Source organism: Pelophylax lessonae (assembly GCF_965119305.1).
Source record: "Pelophylax lessonae genome assembly, chromosome: 2".
NCBI classification, from domain to species: Eukaryota; Metazoa; Chordata; class Amphibia; order Anura; family Ranidae; genus Pelophylax; species Pelophylax lessonae.
In genome coordinates this window covers 654,635,868-654,658,118 of record NC_138769.1, presented here as the reverse complement: position 1 = coordinate 654,658,118, position 22,251 = coordinate 654,635,868, and the positions used below count along the sequence as shown (strand labels likewise).

At 49.3% G+C, this 22,251-nt stretch overlaps 1 protein-coding gene across 1 annotated transcript in view; it reads right to left on the bottom strand.

The window, feature by feature from the left end:
• The window catches only part of LOC309548228 (guanylate cyclase soluble subunit beta-2-like), a gene marked incomplete at its 3' end in the record, with an annotated part of 70,561 nt that extends 49,795 nt beyond the window's left edge, over nt 1-20,766 (bottom strand). Inside the window, exons 1-2 of the mRNA XM_082248180.1 lie at nt 20,699-20,766; nt 3,542-3,636 (exon numbers count right to left, since the gene is read on the bottom strand). Of these exons, the coding sequence (XP_082104306.1) occupies nt 3,542-3,608 (67 nt within the window). The 5' untranslated portion in view covers nt 3,609-3,636; nt 20,699-20,766. The remainder of the gene's footprint in view (nt 1-3,541; nt 3,637-20,698) is intronic.
• Between the last annotated feature and the right edge of the window lie 1,485 nt (nt 20,767-22,251).

Below are 22,251 nucleotides of genomic sequence, written 5' to 3'. Positions count from 1 at the left end.
ATATGGTATTATGGCATTATATATATGGACTTTTTATTGACTTTGATTTCATGCACTCTTCCTTTATTTCATTATTGGAATATATTGTTGTATATCACATTGGTTTATATATGATTTTGCGCACCATTAAGCTGTGGAGAAAAAAAACATGCAGGGAAGAGAAGGAGGGATGCTTTAAAGGGGAAAGGGAGGGACATATTTTATCTGTTTTTGTTTACAAAAAGTTACAGCAGCCAAAGGAATTGTGATTGTCCTTTAGGTTAATCATTTGAAATAATAAAAAACAATCTGATGTTCAAACTTTTTTCTTTCCTTAATAATTACATAACACAGTACTTGTACTTTTACTTTCAGTACTTGAGTAGCAATTTTTTTTTAAAAACTACTGGTACTTTTACTTTCAGTACTTGAGTAGCAAAATTAAAAAAAAAACTACGTGCAATACTTAAGTACAAAAAATGTTGAATACTTTAGTACTTCTACTCAAGTCACTTTTTGATCGAGCACTTCCACTTCTACTCAAGTCACTTTTTGATCGAGCACTTGTACTTTTACTCAAGTATGGGTTTCGAGTACTTTATACAAGTGTGCCTATGTCAGTTAAAAGTATAAAAGGGAGACTCACCTCTAAGTGTAGGAGTAAAAACCACTTTAATGAATAAAAGAACAATTGGCAACTCACATAGCAAGTAGATTAAAAGGCATATCATGATGGAAGCATCATGTGAAGCTGACATCACTGTCTGTCAACCAAACGCTGGCTCCCGTCATGAAATTCCTCCACTCGTTACCTGGAAGACAGCTGAAAGATGGAATAGATGGAAAAGAGTTTGATAAAGCAGTGCGACTGCCATTCCATTCACAGGACGCATGCCTGGAAACGTGTCGCAGAATTAGTGACAAAATCACCTCTCGCGCTACGCTCCACGAGTGCCCCCAGCCTCTCTTTGATCCATCCATCTTTCGGCCGACTTCCAGGTAACACGTGGAGGAATTTCATGGCGGGAGCCAGTGCTTTGGTTGATGGACAATGATGTCAGCTTCACATAATGCTTCTATTGTAATATGCCTTTTAATCTACTTGCTATGTGAGTTGCCAATTGTCCTTTTATTCATGTAGTACCCTCCTACGTAGGTGCTAGTGAGAGAGTATCTTTTTGAGCTCTGTCTGCTTATCACAGGAGCTGCAGGTAAATCTATGGGGCTCTCTGCCTACCAGGGAGCAGGATCTATTAGTGAGGTCTGCTCAGTGTGCTCAGTATGTGATTCATTCAGTCTGAAGTGTGTTTCACACTGGTCCAATAGGGAGGCATGTTGGACAGTGGGAGGAAACCTGACGAATCAGTGCATAAGCTTTTGATACAGTCCTGATGATTGGCAGAGGGCAGGTCGCCTCAGTGCATTCTGGGAATCTGTATAAAAGCCAGGAGCACATGTGTTGCATGGTCTTTGGCTGGAAAACTGAGTCCCGGAGGGAGGGGGCAGTGGCCTCCTCCTCTGTAGAGGTGCCACAAGGCCACAGAAGGTCGCCCTGAGGGCCGGAGGAGCGGTTGAGAGGAGCTGAACCCAGAGCTCCAGGGAAGCGGACTAAGAGGGGAGACACTGGAGACCCGGGGACTGCAGTATCTTGAGTACAGGGACTCATGTCAAGGGACCTGACCTGAGGGGGGCCACCCCTGCTTGTAGGACAGTCAGGTGGACAGGTGTCAGCGGAGGAAGAGAGAGAGGATACTAGGGAGAGTGTCCTGAAGTCAACTAGTTGTTAACCAAGTCATCTTAAGGATAAGAGACCTAATCTACATTCATCCAAAGTGGCGGGATGAATCAACAGCCTGGCTGTTCCACACCTATAGAGAAGCTGAGAAGATAGGAGTCCTCAATCACTGTGAATAGTTAAAGTCGGAGTATCCCACTATTTCCTTCTCCTATTGCCATTTTACAATAAACATCAAAAACAACCAATTGATTGTTGGAGTGTGAGCCAAGGAGAATTAAGGAATTGTCTTTACTTATGGCTGGGTGCTGGTAGGTAACCAGGGGGAACCTACAGAGTAACTATCAAGCAGTAGTTTTTACTCCTACACTTAGAGGCACTTCTCCCTATTATACTTTTAGCTACTGCTAGAATCTGCTTCAAGCTCTTAACTAGGAAGCTGCCGTTTGTGGATGGATATATAATACCACTATAAGACTTTGAGACAATACGTCTCCTTTTTTGGACATTACATTATTCTTCATTAAATGTTTCCTCACCCCTAGCTATACTCAGGTGCCCCATTATTGAAACAGCACATTGGACTTTTACCAGTATAGCGCCACCATTTCCATTTTGTTTACACCTATGTTAGTGACAGCAGCCCAAGATGGGATTTCTTTCTTACTTTGGAGGGGGTTCCTCTCACTTCCTGCTGGGCATCCGAGACAGAAGATGAAGGGAAATCTTCTTTATGGCACACAGTTTAGCTTTTCTAACTAAACAAAAATTAAACTAAAAAAAAAAAACATGTTTAAGCTTTACATTCACGTTAATTTTCCTTTTATATGGCACCAGCAATTTATGGCCATTCCGTGAATCGACTGGTGAGCATTGGATAGACTGCATCAGCTCTTGTTTCTTAGATATGGTCAATTTATTTCATTTTCATTTATATCATTTTGAAGAAAAGATGATCAACTTGTTTTTCAGGTTTTTTTTCCTAATTTGTGTTTTTTAGTGTACAAGTTAGCAGATATAATGAGAGTGTTTACATACTTCCAACTGTAATTTTACATCTGAAACATTGGGTTCAAAAGTGTAAGCTGTTACCTGTATCCTATACTACCTATAGTTATGATTGGCAGAGGGAGCACCGTAGAGGTTGCGGCTATGATGGTGTTGCCCGAGTCATCCCAACGTAATTTGCTATATTTATATCCTGGTTTTTGACGGGTGACCAGTGAGGAGTGGTATACGGCATTTATGCTGTATCTCAAAAACTAGAGCTAATAACTAAAAATTAGGGCCATTTTTGGAATCAGCTGGTCAATTATACCCAGGAACAAGTCTAATATTTGGGGCACCAAAATGTGTGTTGGCCTGTGTAATATTAAAATAGAACTATAGGCAAAATGTTTTTTTTTTTTTTTTTTCATTTTAGATAAAGCAAGGGAAGGTTATAATCCCTGCCGGATTTTTTTTGGCCACCTGTGTCCCTTTTCGGAGATTTCTCTTCACTTCCTGTCCCATAGACAAACAGGAAGTGGGAGGAAATCCTTGCAAACTAAGGCAATTCCTTGGGGACACCCAGATCACCAGAACTAGTGTCTCCATTGGCAGATTTCCACTCTATTACTTTTCTGGGGACAACCCAAAATTTGGGATTTTCTTTTACTTTCACTCTCGGTGATAAAGGTAACAAGGACAAATAGAGAGAGGGAATTTCCCTAATGGGGACACAGACTGCAATAAAAACTGACAGGTATTCTAATCCATCTCCACTCCATCCAAAACTAAAAAAAAGTTTTGTCTTTAGTTATACTATACGAGTAATAGAACACTTACTAAGCATATTGCAAGCTTCTTTAACCATTCGTATTGTAACAACATCATCATAAACCTCATAAGTCATAAATGTATCCTGGACACCAGCCAGACTTCTGCAAAAGAAATATACATCCGTTATCCATTGGCACTGGCCAAATATGAATAATGCAGTTATAATCAAGAACATTCCTCTCTTAAAAGCTGCCGAAAGAGAGCAGGTAGACCACACCACTAATTATTTCTAATGCCTGAACCAATTACACTATTCAATTACCTAATTCATCCTAACTGGGTGCTCTTTACTTAGACAAAGTCTGTCTTAAGCTGACCATAGATGGATCAGAATTCAGCCGGCTCAGCAGGCACCTGTCATGGTCTTACCTTCTTGCTGTTCTCCTTCGTTTGACATGTGCTGGCGGCCATCTTGGTTTCTGGGTTTCTTGTAGCCTCCCACCCTGCGGCTCCTCCTTCCCACTGGGAGGAGCTGGATACCTAGCTCATATATATAGGAGGTCTGTGGCTTCAGTTCCCTGCTTGGTCCTCCTGTGTTCACATGCTACTAAGACTGCTGCTACTTCTGGTTCCTGTTCCTGGCTTCGTCTGACTACCCTGCTGGTTCCTGATCCTGGCTTCGTCTGACTACCCTGCTGGTTCCTGTTCCTGGCTTCGTCTGACTACCCTGCTGGTTCCTGATCCCTGGCTTCGCAAAGACTCTGCATCGGTTTCGCCATCTGTTTGGACTCTTGCTTTATAGCTTGTTTTTCAATAAAGCTTTCTTATTTTCACTTATCTGTTGTTGTACGTCTGGTTCATGGTTCCGTGACATTAGGACCAAGCCATGAATTCTGACGGTACAGGGCCATCCTCGCTACCCACGCTGGTTGCCAGACTTGATCAGCAGGATCACCTGTTGGGTCGGTTCGCCGTGGTGTTGCAAACCCTGCTTGAACGCACGGTACCCCAGGCCACGAATTCTGACGGTGCAGGGCCATCCTCACTACCCATGCTGGTTGCCAGACTTGATCAGCAGGATCACCTGTTGGGTCAGTTCGCCGTGGCGTTGCAAACCCTGCTTGAACGCACGGTTCATTTCGCTCCCGTTGCCGATGGGTCGGTTGTCGCTCCTGGGTCCGCTCCTACTGCCGCTCCAGTTGTTGCGCCAGAGTCTACCCCGACACCTGTTGTTGCGCCTGCGGTGTTTCGGGGTATGTCCGGTTCTGCCCCCCTTCCACAGCGCTTTGGGGGAGAGCCAACTCAGTGCCGAGGTTTCCTTAACCAGGTGGGCATTTATTTCGAGTTGCTGCCACATGCCTTTCCTACTGAGAGATCAAAGGTGGGCTTCTTAATCTCGCTGCTCTCGGACAAGGCCTTGGCCTGGGCCAGCCCTTTATGGGAGAACAACAATCCGGTGGTTGCCGAGTTTTCCGGTTTTGTTGCTTCTCTTCGGAAGGTATTCGATGTGCCGGCTCGTGCTGCCTCTGCTGCGAAGCTCCTTATGTCCATCAGACAGGGTTCACGATCCGTAGCTGAATACGCCATTGAGTTTCGTACCCTGGCAGCAGAGGTGGGCTGGAATAATGAGGCTCTGGTCGCTGCTTTCTCTCATGGTCTCTCGGATGCCTTGAAGGATGAGGTTGCAGCTAAGGACCTACCAGTGGAGCTCGAGTCTCTTATTTCTTTCCTGATTTTGATTGACACCAGACTCAGGGAGAGACCTTCCTTTAAGGAGAGTCTGCGGAGGCCTCCTAACAGATTGGCGCCTACCTTTGTTGTCCCACCCGTGCCTCCCTCTCCTCCCACGCCTCCTGGGGATGACTTGTCTGGGGGTGAACCCATGCAGCTGGGGTTTGCTCGCCTGTCCGAGGGGGAGAGGGTACTCCGGAGACGCGAGGGCCGATGCATGTACTGTGGTCTCGGTGGGCATTTTCGGTTGGCATGTCCGAACCGTCCAGGGAAACGCTCGCACCTGAGATCCTGTCGGGGGCAGATCTTGGGTGGAGTCTCCTCGTCCCCGGTTTCCCGTGTTGACAAACCACTGATCACTGTTGTCCTTTCCTGGGTCGGGGGCTCGGTGACGACCCAGGCGTTGGTGGACTCTGGTGCTGGTGGTTTGTTCATTGATAGTGTGTTCGCTGCCGCCAATTCCATTCCTCTGCAGGCTCGAGGTTCTCCTCTGGCTCTTGAGGCGATAGACGGCAGACCCCTTCTGCCGCCACACGTGACTCATGAGACCCTTCCAGTGGGGTTAGCCATTGGTGCCGTCCACAGAGAGTCGGTCTGCTTCCAGGTTATTTCGTCTCCACACTACTCGGTGGTCTTGGGGTACCCCTGGCTCCAGAAGCATAATCCGATTTTCGATTGGAGATCGGCCGAGATCCTCTCGTGGTCACCGCAGTGTGGGGCTAGTTGCATCCATGGGCCTGTCAAGTTGCTGTGTACTTCCTCGGACTCTCTGTTGCCCCCTGAATACGAGGAGTACCGGGATGTATTCGATAAGGTGCGCGCGGTTGCCCTACCTCCGCACCGCCCATACGATTGTGCCATCGAGTTACAATCTGGTGCCGTTCCTCCTCGTGGCAAAGTCTATCCACTGTCGGTAGCGGAGAATGAGGCCATGGAGGAGTACGTGAGGGAGGCGCTTTCACGTGGACACATTCGCAAATCCTCGTCCCCGGCAGGGGCTGGATTTTTCTTTGTGAAAAAGAAGGGCGGTGAGTTGAGGCCTTGCATCGATTACAGGGGTCTCAATCGCATCACGATCAAGAACGCTTACCCGATACCCTTGATTTCCGAGCTGTTCGATCGCCTTAAAGGGGCCACGGTCTTTACCAAACTCGACCTGAGGGCGGCATATAACCTCGTAAGGATCAAGGCGGGCGATGAGTGGAAGACCGCGTTTAACACCAGGACCGGTCATTATGAATCCTTGGTTATGCCCTTTGGGCTGTGCAATGCGCCCGCAGTCTTTCAGGAATTCATCAACGATGTTTTCCGTGACCTGTTGCAGCAGTGTGTGGTGGTCTACCTGGATGACATCTTGGTATATTCTGAGTCCATGGAGACCCACATTCTGGATGTCAAACGAGTGTTGCAACGGTTACGAGAGAACAAGCTGTTCGGTAAGCTTGAGAAATGCGAATTTCACCGATCCCAGGTAACCTTCTTAGGTTACATCATTTCCGCTGAGGGGTTCTCCATGGATCCTGAGAAGGTTTCGGCTGTCTTACAGTGGCCCCAGCCCAGTGGTCTTCGCTCCCTGCAGCGCTTTTTGGGCTTCGCCAATTATTATCGGAAGTTCATCAGGGACTTTTCCATGCTAGCCAAGCCTCTCACGGATCTGACCAGGAAGGGCAGTAATTCCCAGGTCTGGCCGCCCGAGGCCATCCGAGCTTTTGAGGCTCTAAAGTCCGCCTTTGTGTCGGCTCCGATTCTGTCGCATCCCAACCCTGGGTTGACCTTTGTCCTCGAGGTGGACGCGTCTGAGACGGGAGTAGGCGCCCTTCTGTCTCAGCGTAGAACACCAGAGGGTCCTCTGCTTCCTTGTGGGTTTTTCTCCCGGAAACTGTCTTCCGCGGAGTGCAACTACCAGATTGGTGACAGGGAGTTATTGGCCATCGTGCAGGCGCTTAAAGAATGGAGGCACTTGCTCGAGGGTTCAGTGGTTCCGGTCCTCATCCTGACGGACCACAAGAATCTGACCTACCTCTCTGAGGCCAAGAGATTGACACCACGTCAGGCCAGATGGGCTCTGTTCTTGTCACGTTTTAATTACGTGGTCTCCTACCTACCCGGTTCCAAGAACATCAGGGCTGATGCCTTATCACGGCAGTACTCCGACCTGTCCAGGGAGGAGTCGATTCCGACTTCGGTCATACCTCCGAATCAGATCCTGGCTGCCATTCGCACCAGCCTGACCTCTCCCCTGGGTGAGCAGATTTTGGCGGCTCAATCTGGTGCTCCCTCTGGGAGACCCAACGGCAGATGTTTTGTGCCTGAGGAGTTGCGCACTCGGTTGTTGCGAACCTACCATAACTCCAAGACCGCGGGGCATCCTGGAAAGAATCAGCTGTCCTGGGCTGTTTCACGTCTGTTCTGGTGGCCTTCCCTACGTTCCGACATCGCCGCATATGTAGCGGCATGCTCCGTTTGTGCCCAGGGTAAGTCCCCTCGGCACCTTCCGTTGGGCCTTCTGCAACCCTTAGCCACCGGGGAGCGCCCATGGTCACACCTGGGGATGGATTTCATTGTGGACCTCCCTGCATCCCGAGGCCATACGGTCATTCTCATGATTGTGGATCGGTTTTCCAAAATGTGTCACTGTGTTCCTCTCAAGAAGTTACCCTCTGCACAGGAGTTGGCCACGATTTTTGCCAGGGAGGTCTTCCGGTTGCACGGTTTGCCCAAGGAGATTGTGTCGGATCGGGGGAGTCAGTTTGTGTCCAGGTTCTGGCGCGCCTTTTGCTCCCAGTTGGGGATTCATCTCTCCTTCTCCTCGGCCTACCACCCTCAGTCCAATGGGGCCGCAGAACGTTCCAATCAGGCCTTGGAGCAATTCGTTCGTTGCTATGTCTCCGATCACCAAGACAATTGGGTTGACCTCCTGCCTTGGGCTGAGTTTGCCAGGAACACAGCGGTGAACTCTTCCTCTGGGACGTCTCCCTTCATGGCCAACTATGGGTTCCAACCTGCCGTGTTACCGGAGGTATTCTCTCCCCAGGATATTCCGGCTGTGGAGGATCACCTTTCCGTCCTACGTGCTTCTTGGGTACAGATCCAGAAGTCCCTTGAGGTCTCTGCGCAGCGCCAGAGACTCCAGGCTGATCGCAGACGAGCGCCTGCTCCTTCCTACCAGGCCGGAGACCGTGTATGGTTGTCCACCCGCAACCTCAACCTTCGAGTGCCCACTCCCAAGCTGGCGCCTCGCTTTGTTGGTCCCTTCCGAGTGCTTCGCAGGGTAAACCCGGTAGCCTATGCCCTTGCGCTTCCTCCTGGCATGCGGATCTCCAACGTGTTTCATGTCTCCCTGTTGAAGCCTCTGGTGTGTAATCGTTTCACTTCCTCGGTTCCTCGGCCTCGTCCGGTCCGAGTGGGCAATCGTGAGGAGTATGAGGTGAGCAATATCCTGGACTCACGCCTGGTCCGCGGTCGGGTGCAGTTTTTGGTTCATTGGCGTGGTTATGGTCCAGAGGAGCGTTCCTGGGTTCCCTCCGCAGATGTCCATGCTCCTGCCTTGCTCCGAGCCTTCCACGCACGCTTCCCTCAGAAACCGTTCTTTACTCCGCGGAGGAGGGGCCCTTGAGGGGGAGGTACTGTCATGGTCTTACCTTCTTGCTGTTCTCCTTCGTTTGACATGTGCTGGCGGCCATCTTGGTTTCTGGGTTTCTTGTAGCCTCCCACCCTGCGGCTCCTCCTTCCCACTGGGAGGAGCTGGATACTAGCTCATATATATAGGAGGTCTGTGGCTTCAGTTCCCTGCTTGGTCCTCCTGTGTTCACATGCTACTAAGACTGCTGCCAGGGGCGTTGCTAGGTGGGAAAAAGACCAGGGGCTTCAGCCCGAAGGTAAATTTGATAACCCCGCCCACATTTTAAAGAAAGTCCCACCCAAGCTCCTCCCACATTTAAAAGTAACGCCCAAGCTCCACCCAATGCCCCCCTCAGTCAAGGTATGGTATGGAGAGGAGTACAGGGGGTCAGACATGGAGAGGAGAGGGGAGGGGAGGAGAGGGTCAGACATGGAGAGGAGAGGAGAAGGGAGGAGAGGGTCAGACATGGAGAGGAGAGGAGAGGGTCCAGACATGGAGAGGAGAGGAGAAGGGAGGAGTGGGTCAGACATGGAGAGGAGAGGGTCAGACATGGTGAGGAGAGGAGAGGAGAAGGGAAGAGAGGGTCAGACATGGAGAGGAGAGGAGAGGGTCAGACATGGAGAGGAGAGGAGAGGAGAAGGGAAGAGAGGGTCAGACATGGAGAGGAGAGGAGAGGGTCAGACATGGAGAGGAGAGGAGAGGAGAAGGGAAGAGAGGGTCAGACATGGAGAGGAGAGGAGAGGGTCAGACATGGAGAGGAGAGGAGAGGGTCAGACATGGAGAGGAGAGGAGAGGGTCAGACATGGAGAGGAGAGGAGAGGGTCAGACATGGAGAGGAGAGGAGAGAAGAGGAGAAGGGAAGAGAGGGTCAGACATGGAGAGGAGAGGAGAGGAGAGGGTCAGACATGGAGAGGAGAGGAGAGGGTCAGACATGGAGAGGAGAGGGTCAGACATGGAGAGGAGAGGAGAGGGTCAGACATGGAGAGGAGAGGAGAAGGGAAGAGAGGGTCAGACATGGAGAGGAGAGGGTCAGACATGGAGAGGAGAGGAGAGGAGAGGGTCAGACATGGAGAGGAGAGGAGAAGGGAAGAGAGGGTCAGACATGGAGAGGAGAAGGGAGGAGAGGTCAGACATGGAGAGGAGAGGGTCAGACATGGAGAGGAGACAAGAGGGTCAGACATGGAGAGGAGAAGGGAGGAGAGGGTCAGACATGGAGAGGAGAGGGTCAGACATGGAGAGGAGAGGAGAGGGTCAGACATGGAGAGGAGAGGAGAAGGGAGGAGAGGGTCAGACATGGAGAGGAGAGGAGAAGGAGGAGAGGGTCAGACATGGAGAGGAGAGGGTCAGACATGGAGAGGAGAAGGGAGGAGAGGGTCAGACATGGAAAGGAGAGGGTCAGACATGGAGAGGAGAGGAGAGGGTCAGACATGGAGAGGAGAGGAGAAGGGAGGAGAGGGTCAGACATGGAGAGGAGAGGGTCAGACATGGAGAGGAGAGGAGAGGAGAAGGGAAGAGAGGGTCAGACATGGAGAGGAGAGGGAGAGGGTCAGACATGGAGAGGAGAGGAGAGGGTCAGACATGGAGAGGAGAGGAGAGGGTCAGACATGGAGAGGAGAGGAGAGGGTCAGACATGGAGAGGAGAGGAGAGAAGAGGAGAAAGGGAAGAGAGGGTCAGACATGGAGAGGAGAGGAGAGGAGAGGGTCAGACATGGAGAGGAGAGGAGAGGGTCAGACATGGAGAGGAGAGGGTCAGACATGGAGAGGAGAGGAGAGGGTCAGACATGGAGAGGAGAGGAGAAGGGAAGAGAGGGTCAGACATGGAGAGGAGAGGGTCAGACATGGAGAGGAGAGGAGAGGGTCAGACATGGAGAGGAGAGGAGAAGGGAAGAGAGGGTCAGACATGGAGAGGAGAAGGGAGGAGAGGGTCAGACATGGAGAGGAGAGGGTCAGACATGGAGAGGAGACGAGAGGGTCAGACATGGAGAGGAGAGGAAGAAGGGAGGAGAGGGGTCAGACATGGAGAGGAGAGGGTCAGACATGGAGAGGAGAGGAGAGGGTCAGACATGGAGAGGAGAGGAGAAGGGAGGAGAGGGTCAGACATGGAGAGGAGAGGAGAAGGGAGGAGAGGGTCAGACATGGAGAGGAGAGGGTCAGACATGGAGAGGAGAAGGGAGGAGAGGGTCAGACATGGAAAGGAGAGGGTCAGACATGGAGAGGAGAGGAGAGGGTCAGACATGGAGAGGAGAGGAGAAGGGAGGAGAGGGTCAGACATGGAGAGGAGAGGGTCAGACATGGAGAGGAGAGGAGAAGGGAGGAGAGGGTCAGACATGGAGGAGGAGAGGAGAAGGGAGGAGAGGGTCAGACATGGAGAAGAGAGGGTCAGACATGGAGAGGAGAGGAGAGGGTCAGACATGGAGAGGAGAGGGTCAGACATGGAGAGGAGAGGAGAGGGTCAGACATGGAGAGGAGAGGGTCAGACATGGAGAGGAGAGGAGAGGAGAAGGGAAGAGAGGGTCAGACATGGAGAGGAGAGGAGAAGGGAGGAGAGGGTCAGACATGGAGAGGAGAGGGTCAGACATGGAGAGGAGAGGGAGAGGAGAGGAGAAGAGAAGGGAGGAGAGGGTCAGACATGGAGAGGAGAGGGTCAGACATGGAGAGGAGAAGGGAGGAGAGTGTCAGACATGGAGAAGAGAGGGTCAGACATGGAGAGGAGAGGGTCAGACATGGAGAGGAGAGGAGAGGAGAAGGGAAGAGAGGGTCAGACATGGAGAGGAGAGGAGAAGGGAGGAGAGGGTCAGACATGGAGGGGAGAGGGTCAGACATGGAGAGGAGAGGAGAGGAGAGGAGAAGGAGGAGAGGGTCAGACATGGAGAGGAGAGGGTCAGACATGGAGAGGAGAGGAAAAGGGAGGAGAGGGTCAGACATGGAGAGGAGAGGGTCAGACATGGAGAGGAGAGGAGAGGAGAAGGGAAGAGAGGGTCAGACATGGAGAGGAGAAGGGAGGAGAGGGTCAGACATGGAGAGGAGAGGAGAAGGGAGGAGAGGGTCAGACATGGAGAAGAGAGGGTCAGACATGGAGAGGAGAGGAGAGGGTCAGACATGGAGAGGAGAGGGTCAGACATGGAGAGGAGAGGAGAGGGTCAGACATGGAGAGGAGAGGTCAGACATGGAGAGGAGAGGGTCAGACATGGAGAGGAGAGGGTCAGACATGGAGAGGAGAGGGTCAGACATGGAGAGGAGAGGAGAGGAGAAGGGAAGAGAGGGTCAGACATGGAGAGGAGAGGAGAGGAGAAGGGAGGAGAGGGTCAGACATGGAGAGAGAGGGTCAGACATGGAGAGGAGAGGAGAGGAGAAGAGAAGGGAGGAGAGGGTCAGACATGGAGAGGAGAGGGTCAGACATGGAGAGGAGAAGGGGAGGAGAGTGTCAGACATGGAGAAGAGAGGGTCAGACATGGAGAGGAGAGGGTCAGACATGGAGAGGAGAGGAGAGGAGAAGGGAAGAGAGGGTCAGACATGGAGAGGAGAGGAGAAGGGAGGAGAGGGTCAGACATGGAGAGGAGAGGGTCAGACATGGAGAGGAGAGGAGAGGAGAGGAGAGGAGAGGAGAGGAGAAGGGAGGAGAGGGTCAGACATGGAGAGGAGAGGGTCAGACATGGAGAGGAGAGGAAAAAGGGAGGAGAGGGTCAGACATGGAGAGGAGAGGGTCAGACATGGAGAGGAGAGGGTCAGACATGGAGAGGAGAAGAGAAGGGAAGAGAGGGTCAGACATGGAGAGGAGAAGGGAGGAGAGGGTCAGACATGGAGAGGAGAGGGTCCAGACATGGAGAGGAGAGGGTCAGACATGGAGAGGAGAGGAGAGGAGAAGGGAGGAGAGGGTCAGACATGGAGAGGAGAGGGTCAGACATGGAGAGGAGAGGAGAAGGGAGGAGAGGGTCAGACATGGAGAGGAGAGGGTCAGACATGGAGAGGAGAAGGGAGGAGAGGGTCAGACATGGAAAGGAGAGGGTCAGACATGGAGAGGAGAGGAGAGGAGAGGGTCAGACATGGAGAGGAGAAGGGAGGAGAGGGTCAGACATGGAGAGGAGAGGGTCAGACATGGAGAAGGGAGGAGAGGGTCAGACATGGAGAAGGGAGGAGAGGGTCAGACATGGAGAGGAGAGGGTCAGACATGGAGAGGAGAGGGTCAGACATGGAGAGGAGAGGGTCAGACATGGAGAGGAGAGGAGAAGGGAGGAGAGAGTCAGACATGGAGAGGAGAGGGTCAGACATGGAGAGGAGAAGGGAGGAGAGGGTCAGACATGGAGAGGAGAGGGTCAGACATGGAGAGGAGAGGAGAAGAGAAGGGAGGAGAGGGTCAGACATGGAGAAGGGAGGAGAGGGTCAGACATGGAGAGGAGAGGAGAAGGAGGAGAGGGTCAGACATGGAGAGGAGAGGGTCAGACATGGAGAGGAGAGGAGAGGGTCAGGCATGGAGAGGAGAGGGTCAGACATGGAGAGGAGAGGAGAAGGGAAGAGAGGGTCAGACATGGAGAGGAGAGGAGAAGGAGGAGAGGGTCAGACATGGAGAGGAGAGGGTCAGACATGGAGAGGAGAGGAAAAGAGAAGGGAGGAGAGGGTCAGACATGGAGAAGGGAGGAGAGGGTCAGACATGGAGAGAAGAGGGTCAGACATGGAGAGGAGAAGAGAAGGGAGGAGAGGGTCAGACATGGAGAGGAGAGGAGAAGGGAGGAGAGGGTCAGACACGGAGAGGAGAGGGTCAGACATGGAGAGGAGAGGAGAGGAGAAGGGAAGAGAGGGTCAGAGAAGGGAGGAGAGGGTCAGACATGGAGAGGAGAGGAGAGGAGAAGAGAAGGGAGGAGAGGGTCAGACATGGAGAGGAGAGGAGAAGGGAGGAGAGGGTCAGACATGGAGAGGAGAGGGTCAGACATGGAGAAGGGAGGAGAGGGTCAGACATGGAGAGGAGAGGGTCAGACATGGAGAGGAGAGGAGAGGAGAAGGGAGGAGAGGGTCAGACATGGAGAAGAGAGGGTCAGACATGGAGAGGAGAGGAGAGGGTCAGACATGGAGAGGAGAGGAGAGGGTCAGACATGGAGAGGAGAGGAGAGGGTCAGACATGGAGAGGAGAGGGTCAGACATGGAGAGGAGAGGAGAGGAGAAGGGAAGAGAGGGTCAGTCATGGAGAGGAGAGGGTCAGACATGGAGAGGAGAGGAGAAGAGAAGGGAGGAGAGGGTCAGACATGGAGAAGGGAGGAGAGGGTCAGACATGGAGAGGAGAGGGTCAGACATGGAGAGGAGAAGGGAGGAGAGGGTCAGACATGGAGAGGAGAGGGTCAGACATGGAGAGGAGAGGAGAGGGTCAGACATGGAGAGGAGAGGAGAGGAGAGGAGAAGGGAAGAGAGGGTCAGACATGGAGAGGAGAGGAGAAGGGAGGAGAGGGTCAGACATGGAGAGGAGAGGAGAGGAGAGGAGAGGAGAAGAGAAGGGAAGGGAGGAGAGGGTCAGACATGGAGAGGAGAGGAGAAGAGAGGAGAGGGTCAGACATGGAGAGGAGAGGGTCAGACATGGAGAGGAGAGGAGAGGAGAGGAGAAGGGAAGAGAGGGTCAGACATGGAGAGGAGAGGAGAAGGGAGGAGAGGGTCAGACATGGAGAGGAGAGGGTCAGACATGGAGAGGAGAGGAGAAGGGAGGAGAGGGTCAGACATGGAGAGGAGAGGAGAAGGGAGGAGAGGGTCAGACATGGAGAGGAGAGGGTCAGACATGGAGAGGAGAGGAGAAGGGAGGAGAGGGTCAGACATGGAGAGGAGAGGGTCAGACATGGAGAGGAGAGGGTCAGACATGGAGAGGAGAGGGTCAGACATGGAGAGGAGTGCAGTTGGAAGTGAACCACGTCATTGCCTGGGGAGGTTAACATTTTGGACGTTAAATCAGGCAGTGAGGAAAAGTGATATCCCCTCCTTACTGACTGTCAAATGCCTCTGAAAAGTGACCTGAGCATGGATCTTTTCAGTAGAGTGGCAGTGCCTGCTGCAAATGCATACAATCCTTTGGGTTCACATGGTGCGCTGTAGTTTGGCTGCAGTACTCACAGTTTTCCTTAGCTGCAGTCCCATAGATTTATTTTAGGTTGTGCGTTTTTCCTGCAGTTCTTTTTATAAAGTGCATCAAAGCTCTTTTTCTTCATTTTAACAACTTAAGGACAGTTTTACCCCCTTGAGGACCAGGTCATTTTTTGCGATATGGCACTGCGCTACTTTACCTGACAATTGTGTGGTTGTGTGGCGCTGTACCCAAATAAAATTGATGTCCTTTCTGTCCCCACAAATAGAGCTTTCTTTTGGTGGTATTTGATCACCTCTGATGAATTTTTTTTTTTTTTTTTGCGTTATAAACACACAAAAAAGAACGACCATTCTGAAAAAAAAAACAATATTTTTACTTTCTGCTGTAAAACATTCCCAATAAAAAAAAATAAAAAAATTGAATTTTTTCATCATTTTAGGCCAATGTATTCTGCTACATATTTTTGTTAAAAACAATCCCAATAAGTGTATATTGATTGGTTTGTGCAACAGTTATCGCATCTACAAACTAGGGGATAGATTTGTCATTTTTATTTATTTATTTTTACTAGTAATGGCGGTGATCTGCGTTTTTTTTGCGGGACTACGACATTGCGGCGGACAGATCGGACCCCTAACTGACATTTTTGACACTTTTGGGGGGACCAGTGACATTACTACAGTAATCAGTGCTAAAAATATCCACTGTTACTGTAATAATGACACTGGCAGGGAAGGGGTTAACACCAGGGGCAATCAAAGGGTTAAGTGTGTCCCCAGGTAGTGCTTTCTAACTGTGTGGGGGATGGACTTACTAGATGAACACAGAAACCTGTGTTCCTAAATAGCAGGAACACAGGATCCTTGTGTTCATTACTGACAGAATGGCGTACTGCCTTGTTTACATAGGCAGCCTGCAGTTCTGTCTCCATGGGGAGCGATTGTGGGTTTCTGGCACACATCGCGTCCGAAGTACCTGCTGATTGGCTTCCCCTCTGGCCAATTGGCACATGTCCCTGCTGTCTATTACACAAAACGACATACAGGTACGCCGTTTTGTGTAATAGTGTTAGGGCTCTTTCACACGGGCGGTCCGATCAGATCCGTCTGTCAGTTTTTTAGGCGGATCTGATCGGATCCTCCATGCAGCTCTATGGGGCAGCGGGTGTCAGCGGAGACACCTCCACTGACAACCGCTGCCATCCGCATCCGATCCTGTGCTGAAATCTGGACGGATGGAAACCCTATTTTTACATCCGTTCAGTAATCGGATCGGATGAGAGCGGACAGGCGGTCCGCTCTCATCCGATCCCCCATAGAGGGCAGCGGGGGCTGAGACATCTCCCTCTCCGCACTGCAAGGGGAGACGGAGCTGTCATCCGCCGGCTCAGCGGGGATCGCGGATCGATCCCCGCTGAGCAATACGGATCTGCCTGCGGAGGTGGACCGTGTGAAAGAGCCCTAAAACTGCGTGGCTGGTAAGCAAGCAGTTAAATGTACAGCCTAATAGAAGTCTATGGGACTGGGGGAAACATGCAGGAAGACTGTGGGGACATCAGCAGCAATGCAGCCAAATCACACTACATAGGGGCAGATCACTGCACACAATGCTGAAATAGAACTCCTTAGCTTCAGATAAGGAAATAGGGGAAGGAAGAGGAATTTGGGAGAGAGCAGGAAGGGGGGAGGAGGAGAGGCTGGTGAGTGGTGACAGTTCACTTACTTGAAAAGGCAATGCAGGCTTCATGCTTAGGATGTGACTGTCAGTTCAAACTTTCCCGCCCACACAATCCTCTTCACAGACCTCAGAGACACAGGCTTCCTGTGTGGGCGGGCACATTGAGAGAGGGGCGGGAGGAGGCAGAGCATTTCTGGTAGGGGCTGTGCAGTGTATGGAAGACAGAGACACTCAGCCCTGTGACTGGTGCAGCCGACCTCCCTGTCACAGGACACAAAGCAACTCGCAGCAGGAGTGTGTATGCTTTTCTAACATTACACAGCTCTATCTCGTCTCTTCAGGGGGGCGGGGTCAAGGAGGCGGTGCCCTGGTGGAGCTCTTTTGAGTCCCTGGCTCTCAGGCTGCCTGCAAAAGGGAAACTGAACAAGGGGGCGGAGCCCCACGTTTCGGCCCCGCCCACCCCGACATCAATTCTTCGTTTTGACAGCTCCAGCCTTTTGCAGCTGCCCCACCAATCACTGGATGGACATTATGCTGAGTATTTAGCCCCGACCAACCCCACGCCTTGGGAGTGATTCGGGGCTAATCATTTTAAAAAGGAATATGAGACTCGGGGCTTTTTGGGGGCCAACTCGGGGCTATAGCCCCTGTCAGCCCCCCCCTGCCGACGCCACTGACTGCTGCTACTTCTGGTTCCTGTTCCTGGCTTCGTCTGACTACCCTGCTGGTTCCTGATCCTGGCTTCGTCTGACTACCCTGCTGGTTCATGTTCCTGGCTTCGTCTGACTACCCTGCTGGTTCCTGATCCCTGGCTTCGCAAAGACTCTGCATCGGTTTTGCCATCCGTTTGGACTCTTGCTTTATAGCTTGTTTTTCAATAAAGCTTTCTTATTTTCACTTATCTGTTGTTGTACGTCTGGTTCATGGTTCCGTGACAGCACCAACTGAACTTCAATCCATCTATGGCTGTTCTCACTCGACACAAGTCAATCTAACGATCCACTTCTGTCGAATGGGAATGTTGGAAATCTTTTGTCGCGATCAGCTACAGCCACTGATGAATGTATTCTGACAGTGGAGGGAGGAGTCCCCACTGTCAGAATACAATAGCACATTGGGAAGGATTCCTTCATTCACCTCCCTTGTGTGTATGGAGGAAGAAAAAAAAAGATTAATTTATGGGTAACCTAGCTTAGTGGTTCCTTGAGTATTCTCTTATCCTAATACAAGTCTGCCAGAAAAGGAAGAAAATAGACTTTCTGCAGTATCTAATAAAGTTGAACACCACAATGCCAAAAACCATGTAATCTAGGCAATGCCTGGGGCACCCGTAGGATGACTTAGGCAGGCCTTACACGTTTTGAATTCTGCTGAACCGGCCAAGATTCGAACCAGGCAGGCTGAATGTACCAAGCTGATTGATCGATCGACTTGGGTACAACCAGCATGCTGGGTTTTACCTACGATTATCGCTAGTGGCTCATATAGCTGCTAGCAATATTCACTGTCTTCTCCCAGCGGGGACGGCTTCTCCTGCCCTCCCCATATATCCCTACCAGGAGAAGACAGTGGTGCAACAGTTGAAGGAAAGAATTTTGCGTAGTGTATGATCTCTAGGATCCAAAAACTTGGGCTCTGTCACTCCTATCCTATATTCAGTTTTTCAACTGGATTTAGTAAAAATGGAACAGGATGAATAAAAAACTTTCCAGTGTGTTATCTACCCAAAGTGTATTTGAGTAAAGTGATATTAAACCCAAAAGCAAACATTTATTATACTTATAGCCAGGGGCAGACTGGCAACTTTCGGCCCAGGGGCCAACTACAACCCCAGAGGCCCATGGTGCAGTGACTCGGCCCCCCCTCACACTCTCTCACTTCCTGTCCTCCCCTTGACCCCCATTCCAGGCTGAAGCCCTGCTCCAGGTACTCTCTACTTACTGGCTGAATCCGGCCAGGGGGCAGTAGGGGGGAGCTGAGACAGCCCAGTTGGGGCTGGCAGGGGGAGGAGATTCTCCAGTGGGACATGGAACTGGCCTCTGCTCAGACACAGTTTACACCATCCATGCCTGGGTGGGGGGGGGATGGGGCCTGGGCTTGTCTTGTCTTCATCCAGCACTCAGTAGGTCAGCAGTGGGGACTTTTTACTTTTCTTCACCAAGAATCCTTTAGGCATGTCTGTGGCAGAAGCGGTGCATCCTTTTTACGGGGCATCAGAGTGGCCCAGGGGGCAATTGCCCCCCTGCCCCCTGGCCCAGTCCTCCCCTGCTTATAGCTTACCATTTTTTTGATGTGGTGTCTGCGTTCATTTTCTTTTTAAGGCTTTCTTACTATCCTTTATTTTTTACCTAGTGATCTGGCCAGTAAGTCTGTTGTTTTTCAACAAAACAAGCTTTCCTGCAGTTGCAGCGATGACCAAGATATCATTTTTTAAGCTGGCGATTCCCTTCAATGTAAACGTAATCCTAAGGACTATGTCTTAAAAGTTTGGGCCCTCATATTCTGAATATTATTTTAATTTGTATTTACACATAGTTTGAATTCATTAAAATATGAAATCCTATAAAATTAAATAAATTAATTAATTAATAAAATTATCTTGGATGGAAGGATAATTTTCATATTGAAACAAAATACTTTTAAGTATACAGTTGACCATCGTATTCTACAGAGCAAAATACATTTTTAAAAAATATGTGGTAAATTGTAGTAAATACTGGCATAGCACATCATATACAGTATGCATAGTCTTAAATTTAAGTATGTATTTACTTTACTATTTATTTTGGCCGTTTAATTTTAATAAATGTAAACGTTTTCCCTTATAAGTTAGGTAAAAAATTGTTTTCGGATAAAAATTCTAAGTATCAGGGCCGCAGATAGGGGGGATCACCAGTCCTCCTGTAGGGGGCTCAGGCACACAGGGGGCCCCAACAGCATGGGGAATCGGTGCGGAGGGGCAGTTACAGAAGGAAGCCCTGTGCGGCTCTCTTCAGCAGCTGAAAGTCAGTTTCTCCCCCTTCTGCCAGCTTTTAGCTTTTAGCTGCTGCAGGGAGAGACACAAGCACATGGCATCGTTACTGTAGTTGCCTCTCTGACACTGATCCCCTTCGCTGTTCTGCATGCCTCTGGTACCTGCCCCCCCCCACCCCCCTCCTCTCCCCGTGTGCCTACCTCCCCCTCCCACAGCACTGCAGGCTTCCCTGTCCTGTAAAACAAATTGTAAGAAAAAAAAAATAGAGAATTGTAATAAATAAATAAAAAAACGTGTAAAATAAAATAATTGAAAAAAAAAAATATATATATATATATATATATATATACACATTAAAAAATAAATGTAAAACACAATTTAAAAAGGGCTAATTCGCACAGGTTCTCTGTTTATGTTTGTGTCCGCTAATAATGATTTTAGTGTATTTTTAGTGTCTTGATATATTCGGGGGGGGGGGGGGGGGTCTGCAAGGTAGGCTGTACGGGGCCCCATGATTTTTAACAGCAGCCCTGATTAGTAGTGAGCTGGCTTCTTTTAGGGCTCTTTCACACGGGCGTTCCGTATGTCCGTTTTTCATCCCATCCATTTGCGGATGAAAAACGGACATAATGTATCTCTATGTAAGTACGGATGTCATCGGATGATCATCCTCTGACATCCGTTTTTTGTCAGTTCAGTTCAGTTCAGTTTTTTTGAACGGAGGAGAACCCTATTTTTTCTTCCTTTCAAAAAACGGAACTGAAGCAAAAACAGATGTCAGTTGTGTCATCCGCAGACATCCGTATTTACATAGACATGCATTATGTCAGTTTTTCATCCGCAAAGGGATGGGATGAAAAACGGACATACGGACCGGATGACACAAGTGTCATCCGTGTCCGTTACAAAAAAAAAAAAAGGACCTGATCGGGCAAAAAAAAAGGAACGCCCGTGTGAAAGAGCCCTAATTATTATCTGTAAGGAACTGTGTTACGAAGTTACATAGTTAGTCTGGTTGAAAAAAGACCCAAGTCCATCTAGTTCAACCAGAACTGTTAAAAATTAAAAAATAATAGAACTAAAAGAAAGAGAATATAACAAAAACAACCCACCATCTAAAATGTCAAATAAATATATGACTTTACTGTTTCTACTTACTTCAATTTCTGCCATGTATCATCCCCGAATTTTTCAATTACTAGTGATTTTAAACAAGTATTAATGAATCCATACTAGAAATGCAGAGAAACAATAATTATTTAAAATGCTTAATGAACTTTATTCAATATAAAATATATATTATATTAGGGTGCCAAATAAGAATTTAGCCTTCTGAATTTAAAAATAAGGCACAAATATATTTTTTATAAATATTTGAATTACCAGGACAGAATTATACTTCACCCAATAAGAGTTCCTATGAATTTTTTTTATATAAAATCTTGTTTGTTTGATCCTCTAAGAAAGGCATGCGGATGAAGGGTTTACCTACCATGGTTGAGCTGAGGAAAGCAGAGTGGCTGTCTTGTCTCCAGGTGACTTGTTAGTGGACTCGTGAAATATATTTCTCTGTCACCCTTTTGCGCTGTTTTGACTGTGCCAATAAGATTATGCAGATTACATACAGCTACTGTTCATTTAGCAAACCTGTTTGGGGCAGTGGGAATAGAGGCATGGCAACAACAAAAATAATATGGATTTCAAGCTAGGCTAACTAGGAAAAAAACTGTAACTGCACTGATTAAAATATGTAAAATTTAACAGCATAAAAACCGCTGGTGTTTTTTTTTTTTTTTGGACCTGCAAGGTAAAGGCAAAATGTGCTAGTATGCATTGCATACTAGCACATGATGTGACATTTACCTAAAAACGAAGCCCTCCAGTGATGCGATGTAATCGCTGGAGGTAGCATCCATCTTCTCCCGGTCTTCCTTCCTGGTCCGGGAACCCTGTGACTGTGTGACAGGCTGGAGCCGCGATGACGTCACTCTCACAAATGCACAGGGTAGCCATCATTCACGGCACAGGTATCTGAAGGAACGCCACGGGTGGCCATTCCTTCAGAACACATGCGTTGATGACGTCATCGGCTGAAAGTAATGTAAATAACTCCTAAACGGTACATGTTTAGGAGATGTTTACAGTAGCTATAGGTAAGCCTTATTATGGGCTTATCTATAGGTACAAATTATGCCTTAGGGATTACTTCCTCCTTACTAGAAATCCATAACCCAGGAATCGATGGAGTAGGGGGTAGTCTCCTCAATTCTCTAATGTGCAGATTCAACTCCAACCAATGTCCAGATCCCTATAGTTTGCACCTTAATTGGTCACCACAAGGTCCTGCTTCCTAGAGGGGTACAGAAGAAGCTCCAACAGCCATGGAAATTAATTATCAGTCTACAGGTTCTGGAAATTACCAGTATTTGCAGATGGGCAGACCAGCAAAGTAAGGATATCGTCATGAAAGACATTTTTTTTTTTAATTCCTTATCCAACAATTTCCCCTCCATAAATTTGCATTGATTGGCCTTTAAGGGGAGTTTATAATATTTATTAAGTTCCCTAGAAATATATGTGAATGCATCTGATTGAATTGAACCTATACCTTCACTTTACCTACTAAAGTATCCTTCACTATTGACCACAAATTCTGAACCCTGGAGGTAGACATGTGCATAATAAAAAGATTTGTTTCTCTTCATTTCGAT